This window comes from Sceloporus occidentalis, unplaced genomic scaffold (assembly GCF_023333645.1).
Source record: "Sceloporus occidentalis isolate IW3139 unplaced genomic scaffold, rSceOcc1.0.p SCAF_7, whole genome shotgun sequence".
Taxonomy (NCBI): domain Eukaryota; kingdom Metazoa; phylum Chordata; class Lepidosauria; order Squamata; family Phrynosomatidae; genus Sceloporus; species Sceloporus occidentalis.
Genome location: NW_028316987.1, coordinates 67,933,205 through 67,947,939, shown reverse-complemented (window position 1 = coordinate 67,947,939; position 14,735 = coordinate 67,933,205). Strand labels below are relative to the sequence as shown.

Sequence of the window (14,735 nt, the reverse complement as noted above, 5' to 3'; positions counted from 1 at the left end):
CAGTAGAGCCAGTATGGTGTAGTGGTTGAAGTGTTGGACTATGACTCTGGAGAACTAGGTTCAAATCTTTATTCAGCCATAGAAACCCACTGGGTGACTTGGGCAAGTCACATGCTCTCAGCTTCAGAGGAGGGCAAAAGCAAACCTCCTCTGAACAAGTCTTGCTAAGAAACCCCCATAAGTCAGAAATGACACAACAATAATAGCTACTGCAAAATCAGTTGTACAGCAATGGATGCTAATCATTCAATTCCCTGTGGAAAGATGAAATTCATTGTATTAACTCTGGCTTATTGTAACATCAAAAGGCACCTAGAAGTTCAAGGTCCTTTCTGAGACATCTTTGAATGTCAGGGTTGTTGAATCATTTTCACATACTTTTGTAGTCATGTAACAAATGGTATGACTTTAGAAGCACCTTTTACCTGTATTTAGCCTGGTTTTCTAATCAGAATGGGTGAAAGGTATATGTAGAATTGCTAGTTGGCTCAGGAAATGCAAAAGAGTCTAGAGCCAAGACAAGAGGAGAGCATGGGCGTAGCAGAAAGTACATGTGAAGATGAAGCCAATAAGGGGCACGCTGAGCTGGATTAAGATTGGTTTGATTAAAAATGGTGCACAAAAAAGTCCCCGGAAAAACTTTTTTTGTCTCATGCTTCTCTCTGGGACAACAGCAGAGGCTGCTATTTGGGGAGTGGTTTGTTAGACTTGCAGTTTAGGAGGTGCTGCCTTAGTCATTTTTACTGAACAATCAGCCTGCATAGACAAGGCAAGCAGCAAATACCCATCAGTCTCTAGAAGCAATGTCTATCACCTGCTTTGTGGAAAAGACACTCAAGTCAGCTCAGAAACTCTGCCCTATTTTCAAGACCTTGGAACTGGACTCTGACTACGCCTTTGCTTATTCTTTTGCCTTTCTTGGTTTTTCCAGCTATTGAATGATTCCTCAGCTTCTTGACCTCTGCACTGATAATTACCCAAGTGGTTTTTCTCCTTTCCCTATGAATTATGACACTTTGGATCTTTCTTTATGTAACATAGAGGACTTAACTGGAAGGGGAAGAGAATTATTTCACCAGCTATTTGACACCCTATGCAGAGTGTTGTCAGGCGTTGCTTAGGCATCTTACCTACCATGATATGTTTAAAGCTTGAAGTAATTGATTATGTAGTAGTGTAGCATTTTAGAGCAGTGGTTATCTCATCTTTAGGTGGTGAGATAACAACAGAAAGGAATGTTCAAGGCTGTTTCACTGTGTGAATGGAATAGCAACAAGAATGTTAAGGGGTTGTGTGGGAATGAAAGGGGCAAAGGTGTTTATTAATTGGGAATGAATGAAAAATATTCCTGACATGATTTTGAAAATGTATATAGTTTTATTAGTCCAATGGAAATGGTTGCTGGTCAGTTCTGACAATGAAAGTCACTGGGACTGGATCTGTAGTTTCTTAATAAAACTTTCTGAGTTTTTATTACTGAACTTGATTTTCTGAACTTTGGTATCCTGCTGAACTTAACAAGTGTGAGTGTTGGGGAAGCAGGGAAGAGAGGGTGATCGTAGGCAGTAGACGTGGTAATCTTGGGCAACAGCAGGATGCAGGCAGGACATGTATCCTCCTTGCCATTGCCAAAAGAGGATGGGTGGAGATCTGTATCATATCTCAGATAGCCACACCTAAGCCAGGTCATGCCTCCTTGTCAAGACCTTGAGACTGAACTTTTGCTAACTCAAAATCCCTGAGGCTGGTTGCCCTGTTCAGATCTGTCACCCGGTCCTGAACGGGGTCACACTCCCCTTGAAGGACTCGGTGCGCAGCTTGGGTGTACTCCTTGACTCGTCGCTCCAGCTGACATCTCAGGTGGATGCGACGGTCAGGAGTGCTTGTTATCAGCTTCGGCTGATATGCCAGTTGCGTCCCTACCTGGACTGTAGGGACCTTGAAACTGCTGTACATGCTTTGGTAACCTCTCGACTGGATTTCTGCAATGCGCTCTACATGGGGCAACCCTTGTACCAAACCCGGAAGCTGCAAATGGTGCAACATATGGCAGCTAGACTGGTCGCTGGTAGCTCCATGTCGGACCATATAACACCCATTTCAAAAGATCTTCACTGGCTGCCTATTCGCTTCCGAGCTCAATACAAGGTGTTGGTTTTGACCTATAAAGCCCTAAATGGCTTGGGCCCAGGGTACTTGGAGGACCGCCTCTCCCCATATAATCCGCCCCGCACTCTTAGAACATCCGGGACAAATTTGTTGGAGGTCCCTAGGTCACATTTTGTGAAGACCTCACAGAGGGCTTTTGCCATCGTTGCCCCTTCTCTTTGGAATAAGCTCCCTGTAGAGCTCCGCTCCGCCGCTTCATTAGATTCTTTTAAGAAAAATTTTAAAACACATTATTTCGGTTGGCCTTCCCACCTTAGTTAATTGTTCTTTTCTCTGCCCCTTGTCTTTCTCCTTTTGACCCCGGACTATCATAAATTGATTTTTCCCTTTTTTGCCCTTGACATGTGTATTTTACTGATTCCTGTTCCCATTCCTTGTAGCAATGTTTTTAACCTTTATATTGTAATTGTTTTATCTTGTATTGTAATGTTTTTAACCCTTGTAAGCCGCCTTGATCATCTCTATGGAAAGGCGGGGTAATAATAATAATAATAATAATTATTATTATTATTATTATTATTATTATACCTTAGAACTAAGCCAGTGCCAACTCATAGCTAGATCCAATGCATAGTTGCCACTTTGGCAGGCCAGAGCCCGTGCATAATTACCACTTCATAGGAACATATCCTGTGCGTACTTAACAGATTGTTGACAGAATGCATTTACTGTCTTTGGAGCCCCAATCCTGACTTCCCAGCCTGAACCTGAGCCTACTTCAAGGCTCCTTGGCCGGCCACCCACCCAAGATAATGAGTTAGCAGTCATAACTACACAAATTCATGACACAGTCAACAGCAAAAAATGACTCTATTACTGTTTGCTGTGCAAAATAGCGTTTGTGACGTGTGTCTCCTCATAGCCTGGATGACAGGAAATAACTGATTTTGGCTGCTCAGTATCCAGTTTGGTTTCTGAAGCTGGAAAGCGAGAGTGTACGTAACTGTTGTTTTCCAAGCACTTCCAATGGAACTGATGAAGTATGACTAATTTCCTCTGGATCATCCCTATATGAATCTAAGTCATAAAGGAGCTGTACAGTTTCATGAAGAATGGGCACTGTTAGACAAACAATTGTGCATTCTGCAGCTTGTTGTACAATCTGTGAAAAAGATGTTATAATTCGTTGTGCTGTAGACAAATTCCAGCATTGCTGTTACAATACTCCGGATTTCAGTGTGTGACATGATTGGCATAAGCTCATTTTCTATTGCTTAAACAGAAGTATCAGAAGAAGAACGGACAGGTCTCTGTCCCAAGGAGCTTACAGTCTAAAACCGAAAACAAAAGAGGCAGCAAAGGAAGAGGAATGGAATAAAAATGGCAAACTTCTTTTGGCGAATGTACAGCATGCGTGCCACAGGCAGCACATGGAGGCTCTCTGTGAGTACAGGGACTGACCTGCCTCCCTGCCAAGGGCTCAGAAGGCCAGAGAAGCCTTGCCGGAACACAAAACGTTAACTTGAGGCCTGCTGGGCTGCCTCCGTCCAGCCTCTTCCACATTCTCATCAGCCATAGGTTGGAGGGAGCCATCAATCCCCTGGTCCCCCTTCCCAGGTGATTGACAGCTCCCTCTGACTAGTGGCTGATGAGAATATGGAAGAGGTGGGATGGAGGCAGCCCAGCAGGCCCCAGCTAACAGGGATGTGTATGTGTGCCTTCAAGTTGTTCCTGGAGACCATAAGATGAAACTGTCATGGGGCAAGCTTTGTCAGAGGGGGATTTCCATTACCATCCTCTGAGGCTGAGAGAGCGTGTGTGGTGCCTTCTTGTAGTTTCTGACTTATGGCAACCCTAAGGTGAAACTATCATGGATTTTCTTGGTAAGTTTCAACACAGGGGGGTTTGCTTTTGCTAGCCTGAGGCTGAGAGAGTGTGCCTTGGGTTTTTCCCCTGGAAGTCCCACCCCCTGAAATCCCACACACACCGGAGAAGTCCCCCCGGCACCAGGTGACACCCGCAGGAACGCCACTGAGTTTGAGCACTCTGTCTCTTAAAGGTTTGCCATCACTGTAATAAGCCATGGCTTACAGAGGCAGTTAAGATATATTTTGTAAAGACCTCCCAGAAATACATCTCATAACTGAAATATAGGACTAGATTATCCTTCTGTTTTTGGATTTCAGATGTATTGGTGCAGGCATCTAATGATTTTGGTGCCTCTAACTAGACTATATGGAGGAGATTTCTCTGTCCCTCCTTTCCTTCGAAAAAATATCATTGTGCGATGGGAGAATAATGTTATGCTCATATCCTTGAAAGCCCTTCTTCCTGTTGTCCACCTCTTACCTCTCCTGGAGAGAGGTTTGCTTGTTGGGCATAAGGAAAGAGCCTTTTCCCATTGCAAACCCAGATTGTGAAATAAAATCCCATTGTTTGTCCATTTTTAAAGGGTATTGAAAACCGATATTATTTTAGCAGGCATATTTTTTGTTATTTTCCCTGGAATTCTCCTTTTTTCATATTCATTTTAGATGGTTGTTTTTTATAGTATATATAACTATGCATCTTCATAGGATCAGCTCAAAACTTTTGCTTTGAAGCAGAATGGCAACTGACATCACCAACCAACCCACTCACCCATTCACATTATATGATAACCAGAGCCAAGGAAGTTATTTTGTCATGTGAGGCAGAAAATTCCACAAGTGCCTCCATGCATCCCAACAATAACTAACGTAAATGACTAGTAATTGGGTGCCTTTTAAGGTCACTAAAATCTGGTGCCTCAGATGGATGCCTTACACTACCTAATGGTAATGTCCTATCTGTGATAGGAATGTCCCTTTAATTCTAGTGCATTTTGTTCTTTTCCATATTGATTGTAGCATGTTTACCATATTTTGGCAACCAACCATGGCTGGATTTTTTTTTCTTTAAAATGAAATCCTTGGGAGGAGGTACAGAAGGAGCTACTGAGCCTCATGTGGCCTGTGCTTGGTGCTTTGCCTATCCCTGAAGTATAGTTAGTAAAAGGTTGCACATCAAGTTTTTACCATTTTATGTATTCACGGGGGTACATTTTGTGCTGCCTATTGTGGACTTTGAGGTATGATTGGCAGCTTTTTAAGTAGATTTGGCATTTGCATATGACAAACAGCTCAAAGTTAGCTTGTTGTGTATTACAAATGGTTCTTTCTAAATTTTGCATTGTTATTAACTTGTCAAACTTGCCATAAAATTTTGTTTTAAACAATTTACACTTTTTCCTTATCACCATTTAAGTATACAGTCTACTTTTAACATAGCCACTGCCATTTTGGGTCCTTTTAAAAAAATAGTTTCCCCCGTCAGCACTCATACCTCTGACCTTATGGCGAAGGAAACAGTGGATGAACTAGAAAAATCTAGATGTGAAAAAGGAAGGGAGGGAATGTGTGCGTGCATGTGTGTGTCCGTCCGTGTGTCTGTGAACAGACATCTCCAAGAATGTCATAGAGTTTGCTTAGGGAAGGAATACAGAGATGATTTTGCCAGTTCCTTCCTTTGTACTAAAGCCTACAGAACCTGTTATTTGTTGGTTTCTCCCATTCAAGTACTAGCCAAGGGTGACTCTGGTTAACTAATTTGTAAAAGATCCATTAAAAATACTGACGATACATATATAAAATTTCTTCATCTGTCTTTCTACTCCATTTCCACAGTTTTATTTGTGTGTGGTGCTGCTTCCTTGTCTGTTAGGGTGATAACTGTACAAGCCTCTGAGTGTCTCCTTAGAAGTAAAGTCTGTTGAATTTAGTGATCCTTATTCAGCAAACTTACATTTATATATGTGCTTGCCTTCTTGGTTGTAGAACAAGTTGACTTGACAAGTGGGAGATCTCCTTGGCTGAAGGTATTTAATCGAAGCCTGGACAGCTATTTTTCAGGAATACTGTAACTGTCTCTTACACTGTAAAACCTGCACTGACAAGTGCGGTTGGTCTAGATCAGTCCAACCTCTCTTATCCTTAACCACTGCTAGTACTGGAAGGATCTGATGGGAGTCTGATGGTTGTCCCAAACCTTGGGAGGGTGCTGGTTTCAGGAAAGCTAGATTAGATTATCTCCAATGTGCTTTGAGCTCTTTGATTATTTCCTATGATTTCACTTTTTGTCCTTCATGTTTATTTTGTGTGTGGGATGTATGCATTCTAGCCATCTTGAGTGCTTCCTAATACTGTCAAGGAAAGAGGGAAACAACAAATGATATATACAATGACTGGAATAACTGAAACAGGGACGTGTCTCATTCACAAAACGTATACATCTATATTAACAGTATCAAGTCTCAATAGCCACAAACAAACAACAGTATATACATGAAAAACACTGTGTTGTATCCTTGTGAATGTCAATAGTGATCCAAGTCCATGGAATAAATGTATATAGTGTTGGTAGTGAAATTATTCTACTGCTACAACAACAGAATCCAATCAAAAGTCTGGGCAAAAGATCATTGATGGTACTTGCAGCAAAGTAGCATGAAGATGTAACATGTGGTTTTCACTGGTAGCAAAGTCCTTCATTAGTTATACGACGGCCACCTCCAGAGTACTCTGTGGCCGTTTCGACTCACAAGAAGTCTTCATCAGCATTATTGAATTTTTCTATGCTGGATTAATATTGCAAATTATGTATTCCATGCTTCCATGCCATTAAGCAGTTTAGCTTAACTGATAAGAAGAAGTCCTTCATTAGTTATACGTTGCTGGTATTTTCTCTCACAACTCTCCAAGCTTCAATAGCATTCCACTTCAATAGCATTCCACCATATGAATGGTGATTGTGGTACTGTAAGTATATACAGACAATTCTTAAATGAGGAATGAGGAATCTTAAGTCAGGTGTGGGCCCAATTCCCTTTGTCAGGGAATTGAGTCTTTGGATGGTAAATCTGAGCAGCTGTTGTTATCAGAGGATTCAGCAGGAGGGTGCAATTAATGCACATGGGAGACACCAGCATAACTTTTGGCTTCTCAACAGGACAAGATGCAGCAGTAAAGGCACCAACATGTCTTAAATAAGACCCTAGCTGAATTATTATGAATTAAATAAATTAAGATTGGATGATTATAAATCACCCAGCAGCTGTTGTGAATTTTTGTTCTTTGCAATTGTTTACTTTCTCTTGCTTTTGTGCAATTCCTGTTCATGCATTTCTTTGGATTTATAACCTCTGAACTGGATGATGTTTGTATATCTGTTTGTCTTTCCCTTATGTCTCTAGTTAGCATGGCTACTACCTTCTTCAAAATAGCAATAGCAAATAGAAAACGGGAGACGGGCCTTATTTACTGTAGCTCCATTCAACCTCAGTAAATCTCCCTTGACTACCCATATATAACTTCACTTGTAATTACTTCTTTCTGCTATAACCAGGCTTTACTGGTATTTGCCACCTTTAGGAACAGGACACTAGGAAATATGAAGAAAGTACTAAATAGAGCCAGCATAGTGTAGTGGTTTGAATGATGGATTAGGACTCTGGAGACCAGGATTCAAATCCATGGTCAACCATGGAAATTCACTGGGTGGCCTTGGACAAGTCACATTTTCTCAACCTGAAATTAGTGGGTGACTTTTCAGGTTGAAGAAGGCAGGACCAAACCTCTTTTGAACAAATCTTGCCAAGAAAACCCAAAAACACAAAAAATCAGAAATTACTTGAAGACACAACAATAACAATCTAAAGGCAACAGATCCCATCTGATCCTAGAAGCTAAGCTGGGTCAACCCTCATCAGTACTTACATGGGAGACCACCAATAAATACCAGGTGCTGTAGGCTGTGTTTCAGAGGAAGAATCTGGCAAAATCACTTCTGAGTATTCCTTTTCTAAGGAAACACTATGAAAAAATTGATGGGTTCACCATAAATTGATAGGTGACTTGAAGGCACACACACCTGGACATAGACACGTACCTGGAAGCGCCAAAAGGAAAAATTTGGAAGTAACTGAGGAGATGGGTACAAATGGCTGCATATAGGGCCAGATGAAAGCTGATGGAAATCCATGCTGTGTTTCAGTTATTTTGTGAAAAACATCTCTTGTGAATAGAGAATATATACAGTATTATGATCCTGCTTAAAGAATTATGGCTGTCTTTTTGGCAGAACCCTTGTTTTTTATATATATGGTGGGCGTCCTAAGTTTAGTTCTTGGTATCATTTGATTGTTGAACCTTTTGTCTGAACAAAAGCCCACTTTAAGGACACAATATGGAGCAATAAAATGGTAACCAAATGGCAAGGTGGGAAGACCAGGCTGCATTGTATCACCTTATCTGATTAATTTAGGTGAAGAACATATATGTCAAGTGGGATTAGATACAGAGGTAGGGAGTATGAAAATTGAGGGGAAGAACATCAATAATATGTAGATAAAACCAGATTACTAGCAGAAAATAGAAAAAAACCTAAAATGGCCACCTGTAAAAGTTAAAGAGGAAAGTACAAAATCATGGTTGTAACTGATAATAAGAAAGCAAAATTAAGAGCCACATATTTAATTCTAATTCTTATTTTCTATTTGTGGACATGAAACTAATCTGAACCCAACGTTGGAAAAATTACTTTTTAGTTTACAACTTCCAGGATCCCTCAACCAGCATGACAAAAAGTAACTTTTCCAAACGTTGATCCAGACTGTAGTATATGGTTAGCAGTGCCATGATATATGGGAAACCTAATTTCTTCTTGAGTTTGAATTCTACCCTTGTATATAAACGTTTAGATTGGGGTGGGGGAAGTGCAAACAATACTGTAGTGAATAAAAATTCTTCAAGAAGTGAACTCTGCCCTGAAATGCAATCAGTGAACCTTCAACAAAGTCTAATAAAATAAAATCCCATCCAAGAATGTGCAGAAGTTATCACACTATCAACCCAGCTAGCTTCACTAAATAAACACTGAGATAATTGCAACAAAAATCTTGGCTAATGGAAATACCAGTACTAACTTGTACATTTCCATAATTCATCAAATACTGGCATTTGCTGCAGTATTTCCCTTGTTGATTTGGGGGCAATAAGTGTGTGTGTGTGTGTGTGTTCATTCTCTTGGTTCTAGGATGGACACTTCTTTATTTTGAGTATTTATTAAAATACTCCTATTTAAGGGAGAATAGTAAGAATTCAGAAATAAATTCGGTTGTGTTATAATTCTAAAGATAATTAAATTTTCTTGCGTCCAGAATATGGCGGCCTGGGCTTGGACTTCTCCTACAGCATTGCAGTGGCAGAAGAACTGGGAAATATTCGCTGTGGAGGTATTCCCATGGCAATTGGAGTGCAAGCAGATATGGCTACACCTGCCCTTGCAAGGTAACTTTTCAAAGAAAAGTCTCTTGTTCTTTTTCTTTGCTTTAAAGTGTATGTTCTTCAGGAAGCAATACATACTCCAAAATCTTTGGAAGAGAAAGAAAGCAACAGTTTGTAATCCAGAATGATTGTAATCCGTTTTTGCGGAATGAAGGAAGTGGGGGCTGGGGTAAGATGAGGTTTGCACATTCATTTAAATGTTACACATGTTTTTCTTCAGGGCATCTATGTATCATGTTTAGTTATTTTTTAACAATTTTTAAATGGCAAGCTTTAGTGTTGCAGGAAGAGCAGTTATGTATTGTATTTAGTTATTGTAAATCAGCCTGTGATAAAATGATGAAAGATGGTGAAATAAATTGGTAAAATAATACAGGATAAAATCTTTAGGCAAGTTACTGTTTTTTGAGAATAAAAGAGAAAAATGCTAGCAAACTGCTATAACCTTTCCTGGTGTGATCTATGTCATAAAATTAAGATAATCTGTGACTAAGCTGTTGATGGACAATTGGAGTTGTAGTTCAATATATCCGGAAGGTGCTGGGTTGGGAGATTAATTTGTTCTCTGCCTGAGAATTCTAAATACCCCTCCTTAAAACTGCAAATCCCAGAATGCAACAGGAGGCAGCTAGAGGAGTCAGAGTGGAATAGTAGCACTTTAAGAGTATAGTGTGATAAACATCGTCTTTGCAGCCATGCCGGATCCTGAAGGCAACATCCCTCAGAATCCACCACTAGTGGGGGGGGACTGTTCTGCAGCCTCCATGGTCCCATTTAGGGTCTGGTGCAGCTGCTAGGCAACTGGGAAATCTCCCTTTCACACTTGCCCAGTAGCTGTGCAAGTCCCTCTAAATGTAACAGCCTACTGGGTGACAGCCCCCTTCTGGAGTGTCACCCAGTGCGCTCTGTTCTCCCTGCCCCCCCCTAATGATACCACTTCATGAGGGATGCCATCAGATAAACAAAAATATTAAGTAAAAACCATTTATTGTTGTATTTGTTTGCTAGATTGTAGGGTAGCCAATACAATGCAGTGGATGATAGCTGTCCTGCTTTGGGCAGACTTCACGTAGAATAATATGTCCATTTCTGCACACCACAGGTTAAAAGTATATTGACAAGCTGAATTGTGTCAAGAGGAGGGCAACCAAGATAAAAGGTCTGGAAAATAAATCCAGTGAGGAATAGCTTAGGGAGGTGGGTATATTCAACGTGAATAAAAGAAAGTTGAAAGGTGATATGAGAGCTATCTCTAAATATCTGAAAGGATGTCATATAGAAGATGGAATAAACATGTTTTCCTCTGTTTCAGAAATGAGGACATGAATCAATGAATTCAAATTGCAGGGAAAGCGATTCCACCTAAATATTTAAAGACTTTCTATCCCATTTCAGGAAAAAGATAATCACTTTTATTATTGTCCCTGCTTACTATGTTGGGATGTTATTGTATCTGTTCAGATAATAGATGTTGTGTGCCTACAAGCATTTCTGATTTTTAGCAACTTAAAGCAAACCTATAGTGGGTTTTTCATGGCAAGATTGGTTCATGGTGTGGTTGCCTTTGCCTTTCTCTGGTGCTTAGAGAGTGTGGCTTGCCAAACGTCATCCAGTGGATTTCCATGGCTTCATGGGGTTTGAGCTCCAGCGTCCTGGTCCAACACCCAAGTCACTATGCCACACTGGCTCTCTCAGAAAATAGATGCCATGCTATGTGCCTTCTTCTATTATGGATTAGATCAACCTCAATATTAAACAAGTCAACACCTAAAACCAAAAAAGTCTTTCAACACATAATATTACCAATCTCCAGTGACAAGAAAAAGATTGGGGAGTTGATGTCAAAAAGATGGATGGAAGTAATCAAGTTGAAAGAATCATGTGTCAGAACCGTGTATTTAACATCCAGATATTTAAGTAAGTAAACAAATAAATTGTATAAGAACATGTCAAAAATATTTTTAGCATCCATCTTAGAAGTTGTTTATGAAAGACATGTTTATGCAAGTATGTTGGAGAAGGTAAAAACATCACAAGAAAACTGATGGCTCAAAACAAAGCCCTATTTGATCCAGTAGCTCATTTACACAGTTGTCTACCAGAGGCATTTGGCAAGACATGAACTAAACTGTACATTGCTAAACTTCCCCTGAAACAGCACTTTAAAACTGGGGTTATATTGGCTACTTCCGAGACCTTAGACATGGAGGCCAATTTGTTTGTTGCATCTGATGAAGTTGTACTGTGTATTGTGTTATAACACATTCATTTATTTTAAAGATGCAACTGGACTTTTTGCTATTTTGGGGGATGGCAGAAAGATTCAGTAATTCCACATCAGAACACTTATGTGCATACCCATGGATGTGTTCATTTTAGACTTCTGCCTTCCAGATGTTGTTGGACTGCAACTCCATCATTCTGTAGCATTGATTAAGCAGACAAGGCTACTGGGATTTGTGGTCCAGCAACATCTGGAGCGCTACTTCATTTTTACCCTTGATTTAAAAAGTGCCCTGTAGTAAGAGACGATGGTTCAAATCCCTGTACAGTCATGGAAACCCACTGGGCAACTTTGGGCAAGTTACACTGTAAACCTCAGAGGAAGGCAATGGGCACACCACTTTTGAACAAATTTTGCCAAGAAGACCCCTATGTTTTGCCAGCCCATGGGGTCACTGTAAGCTAGAAATGACTTAAAGGCAGACAATAACAGCTGACATATTATGTAAACAAAATTTCCTTTCTTTGGGGCCATCTGAACATGCATGCAAATATATGTAAATAAATATTTCTAAAAATGAAATACATAGCCATTTGTAAACATGAAAAATGTTAAGCAAACTAATTTCTTGTAAAAACAGTAAATTTAGGAATATGTCTGGTGTAAGGAATATTTGTGTTAATTTATGACCCCTCATTTGTATTCATTTAATAGCTGTTTTCACAAGAAATTAGTCTGTGTAATTTTTTTGAAATTATTTTTTTTTATTTTTGAAAAATACATGTTTACATAGGTTTCTTTAGCGTGTTTTTAGATTGTGTCTGAAAAGACAAAGTTCATTTGAGCAAACCTGCTGATGAGGAAGCAAAGTCATGAGTTATTATGATGTAGGATGGGATATGAACATTTTAAATAATAAAAACAGTAAAAATTGTTTCCAAAATGATATCAGCTTAAATCCTGGTCCCTTGCCTGCTCATGGACCAAAATAGCTAAGTCTGTTGACTTATACTTGGGTCACTGCAAAAGTCTGTGTCAGCTTCTCCTGCCTGGCCTCTTGGGCTTATAAAAGTGTTTTGAAACACTCCCTACCCAGGGTCTGTTCATGCTGGATAAAATGGTTTTGCTGCCTTGGGGGGGGGGGGGGGGCAAACTTGTCCCCATTTTGGCAATGACCTGTATTGCCCAGAGTAACATAACAGTTCTGCAGGCAGAACTCCCTGCTCACCACTGCCAGGAGTTGTTCTTAGTTTGTTGTTGTAGACCTTCAAGTTGTTTCTGACTTACGGTGACTCTAAGGCAAACCTATAGTTATCGTGGGGTTTTCTGAGGCCAAGACTCGCCCAAGATCACACAGTGGGTTTCCATTGCTGAGTGGGGAATTGAACTTTGATCTCCAAAGTCCAGCAGTCAAGCTACTACACACTTTTCTTGTTGTGATAGCCTCCATGAACAGCCATTCTGTGGCTGGTGGAGTTGGGGGAGGATCAGAGCAGTATGTGCGTATATCCAATAGCCAGATGCAGACTCGTGGCATGTTCTAAGGGGATCCACAAGCATCATACCCAGATACTTAATTCCCCCCTCCTTCACTGTCTACCAGCCACAGAATGGGTGTTCAAATGAGTTTTCATAGCAAAACCATGAATCTGAAGGGAGCTGGGATTTGGTTGTTGGGGAAAGTGGAAGAGAATACTAACCTCAGTAGTGACCCAAAAAAAGATATACAGAAATGTAAGATAGATGTATGCCTGCATTGTAACTGATCCCTGTGTGCTTGTGGATTTAGATCAGGATCTGTCCAGTCATTAGAGTGAGACAATTGCTTCAGGTGGCAGGTTTTGAAATTGTAAAAATGTAGGAAATGCAGAGATAAACACAGTTAACAAAGCCTCTGTCAGTGATGCTCCTATTTATAAAGTCTTGTTATATCCATTTACCCCCCCCCCCCCCACACACACACACTTTCTTTCTTGCCTTCTGTCTGGAAGGGTCAGGCTGCACCACCTTGTCTCCAGTAAACAATGCCATAAGGTTTGAGCTGGGAAATAATGAGGTTCTGCTCTAGCTTATCCTACTGTAGATCACTTGCATACCTACAACAGAAAAGGGAAACAGAAGCTGCGAAACAGATAGACTTGCCTTGCCAGGTCTTTACAGCATGCTTTTTTTAAAGTATAATTCTCTAAGGCCCGTTACAGACGGGCCTAAAAGTATGCGCTCTGCACGTACTAGGGTTAGAAAGGGGTAGGGTTGCCATATCCCGGCGGCCCCCGTGACAATCACGGTTTCGGGGGGCCCCTCCCGGTCCCGGTCCGGTTTGGGCCCCCACCCGTGCCTTGTTCCCGGTTTGGGGGCCCGCTCCAGCCATTGCCGCTGCCGCTAACGCGGCTGCTGCGGCGCCAAAACACCTCCTCCTCCGGCTCCGCCTTCCTCCTCTTCCCTCAGCGGGCGGCAGAAGCGCCGCCGCCACCGCGCCCCCACTGGTAGGGCTTGCGCGCCGCCCAGGCCTCAGCAGGGGCCAGGGGCAGCGTGCACGCCTTCCCCACTTCCCTCTGCGCGCGTGCGCGCCTGCCTTCCCCGCGCGCCTGCCTTCCCTGCTTCCTTCCTTCCGCGCGCGCGCACCTGCCCTGCTTCCCTCCGCACGCGCGCCAGCCTTCGTAAGGAGTAGGAGGAGGGGGGAGAGGAGGAGGAGGAGGAGGAAGGAGCCGGAGGAAGGGTGCCTGAACTTAGGCCAGGGCAGAATTGGGGCGGAGGAGGAGGAGGAAAGCTGAGTCAGTGGCCATTAGGTCTGCCTTTGTTTTTGGGGGGTTTTAAATTATTTTTAAAAATATAAAATACTTATTTTATTTAATATTTTAAATTTTGATTATTGCTTTTTATTTTTATTTTATTAATATTTATTATAGCTTGTTTTTATTTTATTTTATTAATATTTATTATAGCTTGTTTTTATTTTATTAATATTTATTATAGCTTGTTTTTATTTTATTTTATTAATATTTATTATAGCTTGTTTTTATTTTATTAATATTTATTAT

The 14,735-nt window shown here is 41.0% G+C and overlaps 1 protein-coding gene across 1 annotated transcript in view; it reads left to right on the top strand.

Moving 5' to 3' along the window:
- Window positions 1-14,735, top strand: part of LOC149309884 (putative acyl-CoA dehydrogenase 6) — a 68,841-nt gene that overhangs the window by 21,799 nt on the left and 32,307 nt on the right. Inside the window, exon 3 of the mRNA XM_089534017.1 lies at window positions 9,344-9,473. Within this exon, the coding sequence (XP_089390143.1) occupies window positions 9,344-9,473 (130 nt within the window). The remainder of the gene's footprint in view (window positions 1-9,343; window positions 9,474-14,735) is intronic.